Source organism: Patiria miniata, unplaced genomic scaffold (assembly GCF_015706575.1).
Source record: "Patiria miniata isolate m_02_andy unplaced genomic scaffold, ASM1570657v1 HiC_scaffold_6, whole genome shotgun sequence".
Taxonomy (NCBI): Eukaryota; Metazoa; Echinodermata; class Asteroidea; order Valvatida; family Asterinidae; genus Patiria; species Patiria miniata.
In genome coordinates this window covers 9,333,443-9,351,198 of record NW_024037073.1, presented here as the reverse complement: position 1 = coordinate 9,351,198, position 17,756 = coordinate 9,333,443, and the positions used below count along the sequence as shown (strand labels likewise).

Genomic DNA, 17,756 nt, shown 5'->3' with positions numbered 1-17,756 from the left:
GGTGTTTATTTAAAAATCTATAGCAGAAAATCCCATGCTGACGGTGGGCGTATTTCACATGAAACCAAAGAAGTTGGGCTTGTGGGTATGATGAAGTGTACTCCAACGGCTTGATTTTTGAGGAGCAAAGTTTTGTACCCTGAAATTCCTTCGTGCAGTAATGTCAGCAAATTTGAAAGGTATAGTTGTGTTGAGCATTTGTATCTTTAACTTACATTTGAATGATCTGCCCAACTATTATCATTGTGCGGTAAACAAGTTTTCGCGCCAGAATTGGTGCTTTTTTTGTAAACAAAAAAAATTCCCTGAAGATGTTTTTTGGACTCACCACATTGCAGGATGCAAGGCTCCGGACAAAAGGTGAAGTAATCGGTGTCATAGATGGCGCGGTTCCACAGGAACTGGAGGTTGTTGTCGCGTATGACGCGCTGGATCCCTGGCGGCATGCGGTCCATGAACATCCCCCGGTGCTCCCACTTGCGCACCAGAGCAGTCAGCTCGCTGAGACGATCGCCGTCGTGGTGTGGGGACAGCTCGGCGGAACTGACTGGTTCCAAACTGGCGGGAAAACACAAGAAAGAGCTTTACTCGTTGATATGTAAACGATTTTGACAACAGGGGCTAAAGGACTCCGTGAGTGAAACTTGCGCAATCCCCCTGGCATGCTGGCAGTTTTTATAGTCGGTTAGTATGGATACTTCTCAGAGTCCCTAACCAAAATGGAAGATTTCTATTGTTTTAGCAAAATTGACCTTGACCTTTGACCTGTAGGCCCCAAAAGCAATAGACTTGATAAGGCTACCAAGAGCAACCCACAAACCAAATTTGAAGACTATACAGGAACATGATTGTTTTTCTTGTTTTTTTTTCCAGCATCTACAAACATAAAACTTCAAACAAGTCGGTGTAACAATATTTGCTTTAAAATACTAACCCCCAAAATCCATCTATTTCTGCAAATTACAGAGAAAGCATATAGATACCAAAAAGCTGAAATCTCTTAGATTTTTCAACCCAACATTTTGGAGAAAACGTGTTAAAAGCTGTGGAAAAGAGTACTATTTACGACAACTTACACGTGAATCTCACCTTCGCTGTCTTGCTTGAGAAGTGTGATAATGTTGGGTAAAGAAAAACAACGAAATCCTTGTATGGAGAAAGCCCTGGTTCTTAAAAGACAAAATCGCCTCATGCCAACAACGTTATTAAAGTATCTTTTCATGGAATTTGAATGATACAATTCATTCCTTACTCTATGGAAAAACATATACATGTATACAATTAAATTTAACAAAAACAAATCTGACAAAATACAGAAAATATACAACTGGGTAAAATTGAGAATTCTTTATTCAAATCTTGCACTTCTCTGTCTCACAAAGTTGATCATGAAAGAAAATTTTTATTTAAAATACCAGGAATTTGTAATCAATATTTAAAATATATTTACATATATGTACACACATGTACATTAATGTCACTGACCAGCCCTTCAGTGTAAACTCTGCAGAAACCGTACACTCAAATGTGTGTATGCATATGCCTCTTTAATTAGGGCCAGTTTAAACCAGTAGAGACTGGTTTGAACTGGTTCAAACCAGATTTGAACCAGTATTTCATATACCTATACAATACACTAAGTTTACTGTCTGATCTACTAACCATGTCTTGCATTGTATCAAACAGTACTACATTACTTAAAAATGCAACTTTTTTTATTCCTACAATTTTAGTGAATCAAAGTAGATTTTCACCCGATGGTTTTAAACTTTTGAAGGTCTCTAAATATGTACAGTATTTTGCAGTAAGGCAGACATTTTTTTCTTGTGCATTTTTATGCTAATTTTTAAAAAAAAATTCTGGTTATCAAGAAATCCTTTGACTGAGATTCGTTTTTTGTTTGTGTGTTTGTGTTTTATTTCATGACGGAACTTTGCATATCAATCCCCCCTAAAGATAGATATATAATATTGGATGGCTTTGAGGGGGATATAAGAATATATTGCATGAGCTATGATGAGGGCACTATTGTTATAGGCTAGTGCAATATATTCTTGTATCCCCGGGGAAAAAAGCCATCCAATACTATTATTATTATTTATATCAAGCTGACTTGATCAGCAAGAAATACCTTTCAGGACACTGTCTTTATTTCCGAAACTTCACCGAATATTCTTTGCTTACCGAAGCAAATTTTGCGCTGCTCAAAGCTGCCATTGTTGGTATGCTGTTGACAACAGTGCACGTATATCATGATGCGCGTATGTCATGCTGAGCGCTGCGTCCGTGCCCGCGTGCGATGGTACCACGCTACGCTGTGTTGACCGGTTGACAACTGTGAGGTTCTACGCTCTTGATTGTGTGGGAACCAGCGAAAATTGTTAAAATGCCCGGATGAGGAAAATATCAAAAAAATAATATTGTCCTCATCTGGGTACTTTCTGACATAATATTGCAGTCGTCTGTGAACTTTTCATGAAAGCATACAATACAGTGATTTTTTTCTATCACTGGAAGCCTGATAAAAATAATAATAATATGGTTTAACTCTTTGGATACAAACTGAATTGCCTCAATTTTAACGAAAACAAAACAATGTGTACTATATGATCTTTGAACAGATATATCAAGTGTTCGTATCTGGCGGGTGCAATTTTGGAATAATCTACTCATTGCACACATAACCTATACAAAATTAAAACTAACAAAGGCTAAAGTTTTTCTGCTTATCAAGGTTGCTTCACTGACGGCAGAAAATGAAAATAATTCAGGTGGAAACCTTTGCTGCAAGGTCTACTTTTCTGTAGCATAAAAAGCATAGTTTGTAATGTCACGTCAGTATTTAAAGCACAGTTAACATTACAAACAATTCAACAGAGGAACAAAAATGCAACTTTTCAACTTATGCTACAAGCATTAAAGCACCGCATCCTATGAACTTCAAATTAAATATAATTTCAGATTTTTCTTATGGAATTAGACAACGGGTTAAAACAAATGGAATTACTGAACCAATTGAAAAAGTAAAACTTCATAACTACTTGAAACAAAATTTGGAACACAACAGAAAAATTGTGCAGATGTTAATTATGTTAAAGTGTGCAAGAACTCAGCCCCCTACATAAATTTCCATATGACCTTAACATTGGCCAGGTGGTTTCATCTTCTCAATTGAAAAAATCCCACATACAACTGAACAACAAGAATAATGTTTTTCCCAACTTATCTCAATGGTCTCTTAATCTCTTTTTAAAATGAAAAATTGACATTTTGACTTTTTAACAAAAACCTACGTTGTATTTTTCTTATGTACAAAGTATTTACATATGAAATAGTGATGTGTGATATCTACAGTGATGAAGATGCTATTAAATTTACACAGAAAGGGATCTTCAACAGTTAATGTATCGAGCAAAACATCCCCCCCCCCCCAAAAAAAAATGAAAATTCAAATTTCATTTAATGCTACTTGAAAAATAACTTGCATTGGTGTGTGTGTAACTATAACTTATATTAGTTATTCATATTTACTTAAAACACACCGCTACCAAACTATCTACATGGAAGATACCGAAAATGCATATTAATTAGGTATTGCCATAGCGATACCACATGCAGTTGCGATTGGATGAAAGAGTGAAGGTAGTCGCCTGGTATTGGATGCTTTCCTTTTTACAAATATTCATGCCATTCCTGGTACAATCTGATTGGTTCTCATGAACCACATCACAGTCAAAGGTTAATGATATACATGTAATCTATCTGGTTGAAACCAGTCACAGCTAGTTTCAAATCTAGATCCAAAAATACTATCAAATTCTCTTTTAGCTGAGGCAGTTTTGAAAAGTTGCTAGAGTACTCATGCTGTGTGAAAATTTAAAGTACAACCCGTTTTGTTGTTGTTGTATTTAAAAACTATTTACAGCAGACAATAATGATGAAACATGTATGTCATAGTCATTTATCCAACAAGCGTGAGTGGAACACGGAACAAAGTAGTGCCTCTGAGTACCAAATGCCACGAGGCTGAAGACCAAGTGGTATGTGGGACACAGACGCACCAAATCTATTTTCCATGAGCGCGAGTGGAACGGATTTATCTTCAAGCCAACTTGACGCACAGTAAAGCTGGATCGAACGCGCGCACCCTGCACACGAACTTTTCAGCGGTTATCCTTTAACACGTGCGTGCAGTAGGCATAGTGCGCATCTAAGAATAGTGCGATACCCAGACAGCAATATGGATAATGTTGTTGTCATGAATCAGCCAATCAGGATCGAGGATTCAAGTTTGCTCGAAGATGCCAGAATTCAGAATTTTTACAGCAAAGAATTTACTCTATGTATAGATTTCAGATTCAAAAATCTTTGTAGAGTTATTTGAAGTTATTTCAATTCATAAACTTTTTGGCAACTTGATTTAATCAAGTGGGGTAATCAATAAACAGGGAAAAAAAAGAAATTCACAAATCTCGCAGCACTTTTGATAGAAAATTCCTGAATCCGACAAAATCAAACACAGTGCACAAAACAAATGGTCATTATTAAAACTTAATAGGTGCATCAACCCCTGTGCCAAAAAAAAAAAAAAAAACTAGGCCCAACTTTCCTCAATCCTATAAAATCCTTCACAAAAACTCTGATGGAATTTGTAGGACCCAGGAGTGGTTATGGTTAGAAATCGACCAAGTTACTATGCAAAACATCCAATAAAAGTATCAGTGTGCAAAAAGGTTTAAATTCAGGTTTCTATAAAATTTTGTCACTTTTGCATCCCTTGCTAAACTGGCTGTGAGACTTTGTGGCAAAACGATACACATACCATGCTGCAAATTGTGTCCGTATAAAATTATTGCTTCTACAAACTACACTTGAGTCCAAATAAAAAAAAATTACAAAGTTTGTCCTATATTGGCTTAAAATAGAAGAATTTGTGCGATACACAAAATTATGGCTTACAGTGAATGTTAGAACGGAAACAGCGGCCAACAAAAATCTGGTAAGCACGGAAAATATCTGCTCAGCAAAAACAGGTTTCTCAAGGTACAAAGCATGCAAATTATTATAACTTCTGACTTGCTTGGGCAAAAATATTGTTATTAAGCATTCATTGTCTGCTTTGAACACCCTATGCAAACAGACTTTCTGTGCCAAGTTGTCCTTTCAGTCAAGTGGCTGTTTTCAACAATTGAGAGCTCCCAGCCTTAGAGGTAAAGCAGGATTGACCTAGTGGATAGTGAAGTGAACCATGGATCGCAAGATGGTTTGAACCCTTGTCCAATTTTATGAAATATTTTTGTTGGTTGGCATAAGTTAATTGCAAGGTAAACACTACAAATCCTAAGTGTCTTCCATCCACACAGCGTGATAAATATTCATGTTAGGGTGCGTGATGTGATTGGTTAAAATACGATGTGTCAGCAAAAAAAAAAAATGCAACCTGGCCCTTGGTTTCCTACGACCTGACCTGTGATGACCTCTGACTTATGACCCCGGGAGTAAGGAACCATCTTCTATTGGCTACAAATTCTGAAACAGAAAAAAAAAACGCCGTTATGTATCAATGTCGTCCAAGTCGCCCACGTCGTCCTGAACCAACGTCTTGGAAGACTCTGAGCTGTCTTCATTCCCGTTGACCTCTGACCCCTCTGACGACCCGTTGACCTCCATCTTGGTGTTGGAGTCCCCCTCGACGTACTCCTCCTCCTCTTCGTCGTTCTCGATGTGTTCACCGTCGTCGTCACGGGTGTTGAGCTCATCCAGCAGCGCGGTGGCTTCGGCCAGCGTGTCCTGGGCGCTCATGGTGCGTTGGAAGGACCGTCCCGTGCTGGATTCGTTGGAGACATTCTGAGGCGTCCAGTAGTGCTCACTCATCTATGCAAAACAGCAACATAAACAAAATAAGCACATTAATTGACTAGTCTTGATAGAAAGTTGCTATGGATTTCTTGTATAACATAATAAAATCAGTCAATTGACAGATCGTTGGAAATCACCTACATTTCTTAACTTCTTCTAAATGACGGCAAGCTAGACAAAATTTCACTAATACATAAGATTTTTGATAATAATCAGCTAGATTACTTCTGGGAGAAATGCATCCTATGTGCCTTCAAGTCAGCTTGCTTACAAAGTACCATGGATGAACTACAGTTTATAATAATTAGCTTGTTTTTTCACTTGGTTAACTTGGAAAATTAAACCTTTTGACTCGGAGATGTTATACCCGGTTAACTGACCTTTCCAAAAACTACATGTTGATGAGAAGTTCTTACCTTTTTCTTGAGCCAGTTGACCGCCCACTGCCACCGGACCGAGATGGTCATCAGATACTCTTTGGCCATGGAGCATTTGTTGGACAGATGGACCAGGAATTTGATGCACTGGTAGGACCGACGGCTGTCCGTGGACGTACATTTACGGATGATCTCTGCGAGACAATAACAAGAAATAGTGACATTAAGTTTATTACAGCCACGATGAAATAGTCTGCAAGGAAGGCAATTAAAGCTGCAGTCCATCATTTGCAGCTATCCAAAAAGTAACTGACATAATTATTGTTGAAAAACATACTTGGTTGAAAGATAGTAAGGGGACTAAACTCCCTGTGAAATTAATCTTTCTGCCATGCTCTCATTTTTAAGAAATCAACGAAAGAAGGCCTTTCCAACAGTGCATCTAAAGACGCACCATTGGAAATTTCTGTTAGTACTTCTTTTTTTATTCGGCGAAGTGCACGCAAGCATTGACACGACGCACATGCGCGCGCCCTCTATAATTCGTTGGATCAGTGCGCAACATCGCATACCTGCAATCAGCTAGGTGAGAACGTGTCTCGGACGCTGAATTCAGTCCCAATTCAAAACATGATTCGGCAACTGTTGATTTGAAATCGAGATGCTAGAATGTTGTTTCTCTTGAAATATACAGCTGAAGCTGAGCTGAAACTTCATGAGGTTAATTGTATCAGCACCCTTCTTTAGATTTTAGCACGTTTGTTGGGTCATACATTAACAAAATGCACAAATTACAAATGATGGACTGTACTTTTGAATCTTACTACTCTATACAGTTTTGGTCCAAAGTGTGACAATTTTCTTGCCCCTGTTACCACGGTACTTTGTAATTTTCCATTCAGAAATACCTAAGACAGTTTACCCATTCCTATTGGTCGAGAGCCTGTAACGTGGCCGGTCTTAAACGGTTGATTAAACACCGGCTGGCTGGTCTTTAACACTCTTCTGGTGTCACATGAAATTTGGACTCCTATATAATCTGGTCCAATTACCCTTTTATTGGTTGAACGTTCACAATCCTCACTTAGAAATGCGCAACAATACCAGTGAGTCAGTATTTCATAGTCATAATTCATACTACACCGGCACAGCTGTGCTCTGCGCCACTACTCCAGTATGCCTCACACGCAGGCCAATCCCCATATAAGGAGTTGTCTACAACTACTTGCTAGAGGCATATACCATAACATAGTCAGAGGGATGTTTTAAAAGAATATGAAGTAAAATTATTGGAAAAATCATTGGAAATTTAAATTATTTTGACTGGTGATGACTCTTTGACGGAAATGGTATTTGTGAAAGGGTATAAATCTGTGCTTGGCTGGTATTAAACAAGTCTGTTTAAGACTGGCTGGGGGCCTTGTCGCTACTGATATCCCTCCCTTCGGCATTTAATTCCCCCAGCCAGTCTAAAACAGACTTGTTTAAAACGAACCAAGCACACATTCATTCCCTTATTCAAGTATCATTAAGAATGACTTGAAACGTTTTATTTGTTGGGTAGGTAGTTTGCAATTCACATTCACTCTTGGAGGATGACTGCATCAAGGAGTGCACCAGAATTACAAAAACACAGATATCAGATGTAACAGGCATATGAAAAACAAGTTGACCCCACATTGATACAATACCCCATATGTCTTGGCCTCCCAAGATGGCGTCCGAGTGGCTTCACCCTACCTAGATCAGTATATACAGAGATGAGTGCTCCTTACCCAAGAGGCCATTGTTGTTGTTGCCTTCCACAGCTAACTTGAGGCGCTTGCCCTGCAGGGGGTCCTCCATCATCAACAGCTCCAGGAGGAGAATCAAGATGTGCTTCAGCTCATTGGTGGGCGCCGAGGACACCTGACCCTGTATCGACCAATCAGGGCGGAGAGACAATAAATGACAAAAAAAATCAATACAACAGAGAGAAAAAATTCTGGCACGTACATAATGTAGCGTTTCCAATTTCCATCTCCCTTGTTATATTTAAAAGGTAAATAGGATCAGTTGCTTTTGTGCGTTTTTTTATCTTCACTTTGATCAATGGTTTTCTCAATAAATTGTTAAGTACGTTTCTGGATCATTGCCCATGTTCCTACCGGTACATATACGTGCCTTTAATAACATTCAAATACTGCAGACTGTAAGAAATTATTGCTTGGCACAGTAAAATCAAATGAGGATTTTTTTGTACAAACTGTCTGTACAAAGCATTTCCTTGACACAAATTAAACACTTGTTAAAGGTTGGGTAGATCATTTGTCATTTGTGTTGTTTTTTTTTGAAGCGACAAAAGTGCCCAAAATCTAAGGATGGGTGCTTAGCAACTAACCTGATGAAGTTTTAGCTCAGTAAATGCTGTATGTTCCGAGAAAACAATATTCTAGGAACTTGATTTCAATTCAAGAGTTGCCGAGTCATGCTTTGAATTTCGCCAGAAATCAGCATCCGGGACCCGTTCTCATTCAGCTGATTGCAGCTATACGATGTCATGCATTCAACCGACGAATAATAGCATCCGCGCACGTATGTGCGTTGTTTCAACCCATTCACAGATTTAACAAATTACAAACCAACAACTATAAATGTCCAAAAATGCATCACTTAACGCATCTTTTGAAATTTGCATCGAGTCAACACTTGTGCACACCCATTCACAGATTCACCGAATTACAAACCAACAACTAACGGACATTTCCAAAAATGTCTCACTTGACGCATCTTTGGAAATGGCCTTCTTCTATTGTTTTCTTCAAAATGACAGCATGCCAGCAGGAATAATTTCACAGGGAGATTAGTGCGCTTACTAACTTTAAACCAAGTAAGCTTTTCAACAATAACTTTGTCAGTTACTTTTTGTAAAGCTGCAAATGATCTACTCTACCTTTAAAACAATGTTCATCAATATGAATGAGACAAAAAATGACAAATCTGCCCGTCTTAACAAATTTTGAATTACTTGCTGAAATACAATCCTGAAGGTTGCAGATGTCCTCAATCCTTCCCCCCCCCCCCCCCCGAATTTTTTTTGGGTCTTTTGGGGGATTTAAATAAAAACATACAGTACAAACATTTGTTGGATCAACTTGAATTGTAAGGAATTGTACTTACGTGGATCATCATCATGACGGACAAGGTGAACGTGTCGTTGCAGTAGCAGCAATGCAGCAGCATGTCCAGCAGTGCAGTGGTTGCATTGGGTACTTCACGGAACATCAGTATGACCTGCAAATGTTTTGGTAGAATAGCATTTGTACATTCATTACATTTGAATGTTTTAACATTTCTTGAAGCATTAATTCGTACGAGGTGCAACTGATTACCATCTGATACAAGGGTCATTCCACCGGGTTGGGAAAACAGTGCATCGTACATCCAAATAATTGGTTATATTATTGAAAGTATCAATGCATTCTAAACAATTGCTTAACATAAAATTTGTCTGAGGGTGTTTTAATAACTGTGAAAGTTTGAAATCATTTGAATGGACTTTGACAAAAATATGAGCAAAAATGAATTATTCAGATGTAACAGTGACAATGTTACAACCAAATCCTTTTTTTTGGGGGGGGGGGCATTTTTTTACACAGATGTAAAATAATACCCAAACTGACATTGCATATTTATAACCGGACACCTAATGCACCAAGAAAAGATTTTGTTTTGGTATAGTCAGGGTTCAAATATAGCAGAAACGACATGTAGCAAAACGGTGTCCAAATCACTCAGTGGAAGTGACATTTGGGGTTGACACGACGTGGTGTCAATGTGACGTCCACAACTAAGCTATAAATTCTGCTCCATTTGATACCCAACTACCGTAATAAAAGTTGTTCTTAGTGTGTTGCATGTATAGTAAGAAGTACATAAAGGGAATTTGGGTAATGTTTTACAGAAATTTACATTGACACAGTGTCAATGTTACATCGGAATGACATTTTTGCTCATATTTTTGGCAAAATACATTCAAATGATATAAAACTTTCTGCAGAAGTGAAACACCGAACAACAAATATAGGTTTTCCCGGCCAATTTCCTAAAAGGTTCATTCACTTCTGAAAATCGGTCATTTATTTTCGTCTGAATTTGAGAATTGCTCTGAACACGCATTTCATTTTCGCTACCAGAGCATTCAATTCCATTTCAGTTCAATCAATTAAGTGATTGAGCAGCACCTTTCGTTTATGTCTATTCAGATTCGTTTACAAGACTTCTTTTTCACTTTTCGAGGGCGATTTCAAACATTCACCATTCTATTCCACTTTTAGTTTAATGCATTCCACACCACTAAGATAAAATTAGGGGTTTCATTTTCATTTACTGTCAATCAAATTAGCTGTACCAGAAATCAATTCAGAAAAGGTACGCTTGCGTAAATGAATGCACAGGTAACATAATTGGCCGTCTGTTTCTCAAATCCGTATGCACGGACAATGATAACGATTGAACTTTCGTTGAGTTCAAATGGGATTAAAGATCATGCATTCAAATTCAGACGAAACTGAATGACCGATTTTCGGAAGTGAATGGAGATTTTAGCAACTGCAAGCAAGGCATTCATACTTTTCATAATATGGTCATATATTTTACACATTGTTTCCCAACCCGATGGAATAACCCATAAAGGTTATCCTCATAAACTTTTTCATAATGAAAAGTTTTTGACATTTGCTGATCGCAACACTGCGTGTACACGCTCAGTATATGTGCGCATGCGTTGTTGAAAGACCAAAACAGGCATATCTTTAAAACCGGGCAACGTACAAATCTGGGGTGATCAGAAAATGAAAGAAGACATCTTCAGCTTGCTATAGGGATGAAATTTGTCATTGACAGTGCTCGGCCAATAACGACCATTTTAGTTTGAAAAAACACATCCACTCTTTGTGCTCCTATTCAATAGTGCACATCAGGAAGCGTAAACTAGTTTTTTTAGCACGCATGTCCAAGTTGTTTTTACCACAGCGTCAAAACAAAAAGTTCGGCAACCTTGGGGTGACGTCATTCATAAAGTTTACAAAATTCTCTAAACGCTGATATAAGAAGCATGCTAATTGGACAATAAATCCCGACGACCATTTTGGCTTGAAAAAATATAGCCAGCCAGTGTTTTGATAAGTTAGCCCATGGTTAGCCACAAACACACATGCGCGCGTATTATGTACATTGTATATAAATGTGCGCGCCTGTTGTGTAGCGTGTGTTCTGTAGTGTGTGTATGCAGCGCCCCGCGTACTTGAGCTTATGTCCGTTTGCCTATATCAACTTTTCATTACGTATACATCGATCCCTCTGCCTACATGCACAAGAGCAGCCGGGTACAATGTACAAGTACCACTGAACACCTAGCCACAATCAACAACAATATGCTTGAGGTCAGAGGTGTCTCATAATTAAAGCTCTTCATAAAAACCTGGGAATTTCCCATATGAGACATTGTGTTCATAATGAAACAGTTCAAAGTTTACATCACAACAGCCAGTGCTGTGCACTTGACTGTGGTAGCGAGGCACTAATCAGTATTAGACAATCCGTGTACACAACATACAGTCGTGCTGTTGTAGTAATAGTAGGGTGTGGCTGATACTGCTGACAGACTGCATGCAAGAAACGACTTTAAACTGTACCCATAAACAGGCCTGTTGAACTTGTAGGTAGGTGGACAATGTAATGGGAATATACATTTGCCTTTTGCTGTAATTTTCAGAAATGGATGGATTTTGGGGGTTAGTATTTTACAGCAAATATTGTTACACTGACTTGTTTGATGTTTTGGGTTCGTAGATGCTAGAAAAACCAAAAAAACCCAATTGTGTTCTTGCAGTCTGGTTCTCCTGCCACTTAAATTGAAATGGAGCAATTTTAAGACCCATAGTTACATCGTGTGTGAATGTCGACGAGTGACAGATGGCTATTATTTCCCGAAGGAATAAAATTAAGGGAAAACCACCAGGCCCAAGGAATAAAAGGGAAAACCACCAGTAGCTAAAGTTTCGTGATGACTCCTCGTGCGGCGCGGGATGAGAGATATGCCGGTTCACTATTGCTCAAAAGAGGGTACCAGCAGTTCAAAATCACTTTACCGAACGATCATTATTACGAACACTGTCTGTGGATCCAACGATGTTCTTTATAGTGGCGTTCCACTGTATACTGAACATGAGTCAGTCTATATTTATACAGCATCTTATAGTATGCATAAGTTGAAAGTTTGTTTTTCTTTCCACTCTTATATGGTACATGTAGAGTACAACTGAGCAAGATGGCAGAGGGAGTTCCCAAGTGTCGCAAGCATCCAGATCAAGATCTCTGTCTGTGTTGTAACACATGTGACATCCTCATATGCAATGAATGCACAAACATTGACCACAAAGAATCCATGCATTCTCACGTCAGTATCGACCAGGCGGTCAGCAGATGTAAACAAGAAGTACATGAATCCGTATCTAAAACAGAAGAATGCATTCAAAAATTTGTTTCCGCCAACCCCTCTTCAGGTCATTCACGTTACCGACTTGACAAGATGCTGGCAAAAACATACTCTCAAATTTCACAGAAAGCAGAAAAGGAAATTGCCAAAATCAGAGATAAAGAAAAACAACTCAAAACGGAGGCCAGGGCCATTGCCATTAAACGAGATACAGAATTTGCCTATGCAGAAACGTCTCAGCAGATTGTGGGTAAAGTGAATGAAGTGATGACTACAGCGACGTGCTATGAGATCCTGGAGTCCAAGAAGAAAATGCTGCGGGATTTGAATGAGCAGGTGGAGGTGCATAAGAGTTTGGATATCAAGCATGGGAAGTCATTCCTTGGCTTTAAGGAGAGTGAAGAGGTTGGTCAGCTTGGGACTCTGCTCTTGGAGGAGAGATGGGAGAGAGATGAGACCTTTCCAGAAGTTGAATGTGAAGTATGGTGCTCAGGACATATAGCAGCATACTCCACAAGTGAAATGGTTGTGGCAGACACTGATAGACTGGTTACACTGGATCCAGAGGGAGAGGAAATTTCGACAAAGTCCTACAAACCTGACCCTGATAATCCAAACGATCCCCATGACCCTAACAACATTCAGAAAGCAACAGCTCTAGCCATCAACAAGGATGATCAACTTCTGATCCTAGACAATCCTGCGGTCAAGATCTTCAACAAGGAATACCAGCTCCTTCATCAGTTCCTACCGGGTAAAGAGGCGGGCGTGGACGGCACGCCGACATGCCTGGCAGTGGACAGCAGCAATCTGATAGCAGTGGGTTACAAGGACAAAGAACAGATATCTCTACACAACCCAGATGGTTCCCTCGTCAGAACACTGCCTGCTCCAAAGATTGATGCACATTTGATTTTCAGCAACAAGCGACTTATTTACACCAACTACAAACAGGGTTTGCTGATGGCTGTTGACTTGCATGGCAACAAACTGTTTACTCAAAGTTGTAGTTATCCCCATGGGCTGTGTTGTGATGATGCAGGTGATATTTACCTTTTGGCCTCAAATAAAATCTGCCATTTTAGTGCAGATGGCAAGTGCATTGCTTCATGGGACTGTCAGGGTGGTTCTGGTATCACATACACACATGCACATAAATTAGCAGTTACATGTACACAAGAGTTTGGCCTTGAGGACGACATTTTCATGTATCACTTGGTTTAGAGATATCAACCAACACATAATTGTTCAAACGATCAAAACAAAAGGCAGGGAATAAAAATAGAAAAAAATAAACGAAAATGGTATCAAGACATTTAATATCTACAAAACATCCATGAAAATTATTGATGCTCCATGCATCCGTGGACATGTGCAATGTACAGAAGCTTTCTGATTGCAACTTCACAAACAGGACAGACTTGAAACACTGTGAGCAGGATATGGGATTGTATACATGTACATAGAAAGTTTACATGTGTTATATTACATTTAGTATCTTACATATGTACATCAACCGCAGTCATATGTGCAAACTTATTTGGAGATTGTACAGTTGTACATACTTCCATGTGTTTAAATGGAAGAGCTAGTTTGATATTTTTTTCCCATTTCCCAAAATGACAAAATTTGTCCCAATCTGATAACATCGCCTCAGAAATATAACAATACATTTTTTTTTTACAAAAGGAGTTCTATGTAAATTGTAGGTTGAAAAAATACTTAATTATATCACATCAGTCTTGGAAAAAACACCGCATGTGTCGCATTGATCTTCTCTTCTTCTACATGTTTTGCTTAAAGATACAAGTGTAAATACTGATCGTGCAACATTCATTTAGTATCCATTTCCAGCTCCCAGTACATGTACATGTACTGTACTCTCCACCATTTGTCATGAAAACAGGTGGGCAATTATAGACAAATCCACACGCCCCGCTCCAGGAAGTTTTGACCAATCACAGCAATGATTTATGCCCGACATAGGTGTGTACACATTTGTAATGTGCATGCATTCGCATGTATGACATGTGCACATCTGGCACATGTAATACCGGTATTGAACATAGGAGAGGTGAAGGATTTGTTGCCCACATACATGGTGGGCGGTGCCAAATAGAATGGTCTGTTCATCGAGGGCTATCTCCATGAGACGAAGTATGTACTCCATGTTCTTTTCAACAGATCCCTTTTTTTGTTTAAACAAATGAGACCAGCTTTATTCTTATTGGACATTCAGAAACACAAACTTCAGCAAGATAAACTTCCCAACCAAGCCTTCTTTGTAACTTGCTTCCCTGCAGTTTCTGTGCACTTTTCTCAAATATTTAGACTGTTTTGTATTATGAATATGAGTAGAGCAGCTAAGACATGAGAGGCGCACATGCTGTTGCCCTTGTGCGTGGTAGGTGGTAAAGGGTGCCGTTTAAACATTTAAATGATAAACATTCTTAATCCATTTACATTTAATTTTCCAAAATGTTTAAACCAAACCAGCATTGTATATGTTTGCTGTATCTGCCCTCGTATGCATTTCACACACAATTAATAATACTAAAGGACACCTTTAAACCGTTTTATTTACAAAGCAAAAGACAGTCCATTATGAATGATCTTCTTTGTAGATCAGTGTCGATGCTGCCCTTCGTTTGCTGTGCACCATAATTATTTAATGTATATTCTTGTATACTAACATGCTTGAGTGCAAACACTGGTGCAGGTGACATGCAGCCTGTGTGACGTGGCTTAAGGTTTAAACATTTAAATTAGGCTGAAATAGATTTGCTAAACGTTTCCAAAATGAATGCAAATGATCGAGGGCCATCTCCATAAGAATGTAACGTTATACCTTGGAATGTTCTATACAAACAATTAGATTTCTTTTGAGACTACAATGTTGATCAGCTTCATTCTTATTGGACATTCGGAAACACTAACTTTAACATCCCAACCAAGCCTTCTTGGTATCTTGGTTTTGCCCGACATTTTAAATTAAATGCCTCTTTTATCTTAACTTTTATACTGCTTTGTATTATGAGCACATGTATGCATTGGAGCCTTTGGTTTTAGTAGTTTGGTCTTCGGTATTTGATCAAGCATTCAATTTGATCAGGCATTTGTAGCCTCAGAATAAAAAAGATGGTTCTCCATTTATTTACCCAAACAGTTTGACTAGTTCTCTCCATCTTGCTGTGGTTTATTTATTTAACCTACATTTCAATGATTGTGTAACATTGTTTTGCACCACTGAAAACAAACCTTTCATTGACAATGATTACCAAAGACATTGGTTATTGCAGATGAGTTGTGATTCATCTTGAGTTTTAACCACTATGGATGGTTACCCAGACCAGTGCTATGGGCCCATGCAACAGACTGCCTATAACATGCACTGGGCCTCTCTGCGGCCCACGAAAAAATGTGAAGAAAATATGATTGGCTTTTCCGCAAAACCTTGCTGAAAAGCCTTTTTTTCTCGGTTTTTTGTTTCTTCTTCATGTTTTCTATCCAAAATCCCATAGACTTTCTACACTTTTTTTTTCTCGCCGGCTTAGACATTGACACGGTGTAAATGTTGTTATTGTCGCCGCTATGTATTTATTCCCGTATTTAATTTTCTTCCCTTGGAGTAACTATTTCCCTTATTAAAAGCCCTTATTTACATGATTTGCAAGTCTAATCTAGTCAGTCCCCGACCAACCCTACTTAGGAATCTATGGTATGCCATGACGTAATGTTTTTGCTTGCGCCACCCCGGCGTGTGGGAAATTCAAATCAGTTGCGTTCACGCTCCGGACCAACTTACTTCACTTTTCAGTAGCCAACAATTTGTTAGTACTTTTTAACTGAATTTATTTTTTACTTCAATTAATATCATGTTTATTTCTGAACATTTAATTCCCTGTAAGCATTTATCCGTATACTATATTACTAGCGCCTGGCTCTATAATCATGGATACGTGTGTTTTAGTTCATGCCGAAATTCCCCCAAATCAAAGGTGATTTGTGAGTCCACGAGGGGACGATACTTACCTGTTAAACCTTACATTTGCATATTTCTCTAGCCGAAGGCTCCCAATCGCTAGCGTTTTATACCACAGTAAATAGCGCCCTCAGCGCCCAGGCCCTCAGTACCTGTATCAGTCTGGTACCCTCGTCCTCTTTATCTCTATCGCGAGCACTTAGTAATCCCTGCCAGCTGAGCCCCCAAGTGGGGAAGGAGGGTGGGAGGTTTAACAGGTAAGTATCGTCCCCTCGTGGACTCACAAATCACCTTTGATTTGGGGGAGTCCACTTCTGGGACTCTCTTACCTGTTAAACCTTACATTTGCATAGATTAGCACCGTCTATAGGAGGAGGGTTAGGGCGAGGCTGCCATAGGTACTACTGTTCTAAGCACTACCTGAATTAGATTGGTATGTCCCCTCGTGTTCTCACCAAAATTGATAGGTAGACATTACCAAAGTATGTGGAAAAGGACTCACCTACTACAGGTATACGGAGTTCTAGTCGACTAGGTGTTGGAGGCAGTCAACCTGTCCTGACGGTTGGGATGAGATGCCATGGCAGCCGAGAGGGCTACTCGTTCCGCTTGACCTTCTGAACATAGAACGTCCTTCAGGTAGCACGAGACGAAAGTTGATGGCGTTTTCCAAGCAGCTGCCTGTAGAATGTTTGGCAGAGGAACGCCTTTCAAAAATGCCCATGATGTTGTTAATGCTCTTGTGCATATGAGCATGGGCAGTGTTCTCTGAACGTGTAGGCCAATCTGGTACAGAAGAGTTGATTGTCCTAACTATCCATCGGGAGATCGTGTCCCGTGATGCCCCTGAATAAGGCTGAGTTGTCGTAATGAACAACTGGTTGGTCTCACCCCTAAGCAATATACCACTTTCGAGGGCCCGAACCGGACACCAGAGTTTGTCATCTCTGACTGAAGAGAAATAAAAGAGGAATAAAAATATCCGATGGTTGGAAAGTTGATGACTGATTCTTGGCCAGGAACATTTTATGAGGAATCAGTCGAACTCCATGTGGTTCCC

At 39.2% G+C, this 17,756-nt stretch overlaps 1 protein-coding gene across 1 annotated transcript; it reads right to left on the bottom strand.

Annotated features, from left to right (window-relative positions):
* Nucleotides 1–5,368: 5,368 nt before the first annotated feature.
* LOC119742385 (ubiquitin carboxyl-terminal hydrolase 24-like) lies at nt 5,369–9,513 on the bottom strand. Its single transcript, XM_038218283.1, has 4 exons — nt 9,396–9,513; nt 8,012–8,150; nt 6,276–6,430; nt 5,369–5,874 (listed from the first exon to the last, which is right to left on the bottom strand). Exons 1-4 carry the CDS (start codon nt 9,498–9,500, stop codon nt 5,554–5,556), a joined length of 720 nt encoding a protein of 239 aa, XP_038074211.1. The 5' UTR covers nt 9,501–9,513; the 3' UTR covers nt 5,369–5,553.
* Between the last annotated feature and the right edge of the window lie 8,243 nt (nt 9,514–17,756).

Bases quoted from the DNA above. Each gene is read 5' to 3' on its own strand.
- LOC119742385 (XM_038218283.1), bottom strand. From the start codon at position 9,500: ATGTTCCGTGAAGTACCCAATGCAACCACTGCACTGCTGGACATGCTG. The intron at 8,151-9,395 runs GTAAGTACAATT...TGGTCGATACAG, and splicing joins CCGTCATGATGATGATCCAC to GGTCAGGTGTCCTCGGCGCC. The intron at 5,875-6,275 runs GTAAGAACTTCT...TGTTTTGCATAG, and splicing joins TCAACTGGCTCAAGAAAAAG to ATGAGTGAGCACTACTGGAC.